The sequence below is a fragment of the Parus major genome, unplaced genomic scaffold (assembly GCF_001522545.3).
Source record: "Parus major isolate Abel unplaced genomic scaffold, Parus_major1.1 Scaffold436, whole genome shotgun sequence".
Taxonomy (NCBI): Eukaryota; Metazoa; Chordata; class Aves; order Passeriformes; family Paridae; genus Parus; species Parus major.
In genome coordinates, this window is record NW_015379341.1 from 21,920 (window position 1) to 24,249 (window position 2,330).

The following is a 2,330-nucleotide window of genomic DNA, read 5'->3' on the forward strand; positions in this document are numbered from 1 at the left end:
TTTGGGGTGGTTCCTCATGGCTTTGGGGTGGTTCCTCATGGTTTTGGGGTGGTTCCTCATGGCTTTGGGGTGGCCACACATCTCTGGGATGGTCCCATGTGGCTTTGGGGTGGTTCCTCATGGCTTTGGGGTGGTCACACATCTCTGGGATGGTCCCATATGGCTTTGGGATGGTCCCACGTGGTTTTGGGGTGGTTCCTCATGGCTTTGAGGTGGTCTGACATCTCTGGGGTGGTCCCACAGGCTTTGGGATGGTTCCTCATGGCTTTGGGATGGTTCCTCATGGCTTTGGGATGGTCCCCATCACTTTGGGATGGTCCCACATGGTTTTGGGGTGGTCTCACATCTCTTTGAGGTGGTCCCCCATCACTTTATGGTGGCCCAGTTGCCTCGGGGTTGTCCCCAGGTCTCAAGTTGGATATTCCATGAAGTTTTGGGTATTTTGTGAAGTTTTGGTCACCAAAACGTGAAAAAAGAAACCTTTGGAAGTGCCCAAAAGAGGCCACCAGGATGAGGAAGGGTCTGGAGGGGCTGAGGGAGCTGGGAATGTTCAGCTGGAGACCCTCGAGCTCCTCATCTTCCTCAGCACCGCTCTCTGCTGCGGTGCCGGTGACAGGACCCCGTTGGGTGGGACACCAGGTGCAGGTTCCTCCCCCAGAGGGTGGTGGAACCCCAAAACATCTCCCCAGGGATCCTTCCCAAGGTCGGGCAACTCCCCGGGGTGGAGTTTTGGGCTGTCCCGAGCGAGAGGCCACCACGATCCTGACGGTCACCCTCCACCCTCGAGCTTCCCCGCCTTGGGGTGGGACAGTTTGGGGTCACCACGGTGTCCCCGTGTCCCCCCAGGATCATGCGGGAGCAGCCCAGCGTGGTCCTGAGCGTGGCCCACACCGTGGCCGCCCGCATGTCGCCCTTCGTGCGCCAGATGGACTTCGCCATCGACTGGATGGCCGTGGAGGCCGGCCGGGCGCTCTACAGGTGAGTGACCACACCCAGGCGTCCACCTGAGCTCGGGGGACGGCCACCAGAGGTGCCACCAGCGCTGTCCCCAGGCAGGGGGACAAGTCGGACTGCACCTACATCGTCCTCAACGGGCGGCTGCGCTCGGTCATCCAGAAGGGCAGCGGCAAGAAGGAGCTGGTGGGCGAGTACGGCCGCGGCGACCTGGTGGGCGTGGTCAGTGTCACCTCCACCACCACCTCCACCAGCAGAACCGCGGGGACGCCGCGGGGACGGCGGCCGGACGTCCCCGGGTGGTTCCACGGCTGGGTCGCCCCCGCAGGTGGAGGCGCTGACGCGGCAGCCCAGGGCCACCACGGTGCACGCGGTGAGGGACACGGAGCTGGCCAAGCTGCCCGAGGGGACCCTCAACAACATCAAGAGGAGATACCCGCAGGTAGCCCCCGGTGGCCCGGGCGGTGGCCCCGTGGCTCTAATTAGAACCGGCTGTAATGAAGGAGTTAATGAAGCTGTTGGAGGAGGAGAGTGGAGGAAGGGGTGGTGGCACCTGAGGTCCCCAAGGATGGATGGTGGCACCTGAGGTCCCCAAGGATGGATGGTGGCACCTGAGGTCCCCAAGGATGGATGGTGGCACCTGAAGTCCCCAAGAATAGGTGGTGGCACCTGAGGTTCTCAAGGATGGGTGGTGGCACTTGAAGTCTTGATGGATGGGTGTTGGTGGCACCTGAGGTCCCCAAGAATAGGTGGTGGCACCTGAGGCTCTCAAGAGTGAGGGCTGATGGCATCCGAGGTTCCCAGGCATGGGTGGTGGTGGCACCTGAGGTTCTCAGGGAATGGGTGGTGGCACCTGAGGTCCCCAAGGATGGGTGGTGGTGGCACCTGAGGTCCCCAGGGGTGACAGTTGATGGCACCTGAGGTCTTGATGGATGGGGCTGGATGGCAGCTGAGATCTCCAAGGACAGACGGTGGTGGTGGCACCCAGGATCTCCTGCAGGACACCGGCCCGGGCTGCTGCTGACCCTGCCAGCTCTGATGGCCGTCCCTGTCCTTGTCCCCACAGGTGGTCACCCGCCTCATCCACCTCCTGAGCCAGAAGATCCTGGGCAACCTCCAGCAGCTCCGCGGGCCCTTCCCAGGTAGGACGACCCCGGTGGCCTCGGCGGGGCCGGCGGTCGCCACCAGAGCTGCGTGTCCACTCCTCGGTGTCCACCCAGGGTCCGGCCTGGGCATGGCCTCCAGCTCGGAGCCCATCAACCCCACCAGCAACCTGGCGACGGTGGCGGTGCTGCCCGTGTGCGACGAGGTGCCCATGGCGGCCTTCACGCTGGAGCTGCAGCACGCGCTCAACGCCATCGGTGAGCGGCCACCGC

The 2,330-nt window shown here is 63.6% G+C and overlaps 1 protein-coding gene across 1 annotated transcript in view; it reads left to right on the forward strand.

Moving 5' to 3' along the window:
* Positions 1-2,330, forward strand: part of LOC107199109 (neuropathy target esterase-like) — a 22,606-nt gene that overhangs the window by 7,690 nt on the left and 12,586 nt on the right. The window contains exons 5-9 of the mRNA XM_033511677.1: positions 788-978; positions 1,053-1,176; positions 1,283-1,396; positions 2,021-2,096; positions 2,175-2,315. Of these exons, the coding sequence (XP_033367568.1) occupies positions 788-978; positions 1,053-1,176; positions 1,283-1,396; positions 2,021-2,096; positions 2,175-2,315 (646 nt within the window). The remainder of the gene's footprint in view (positions 1-787; positions 979-1,052; positions 1,177-1,282; positions 1,397-2,020; positions 2,097-2,174; positions 2,316-2,330) is intronic.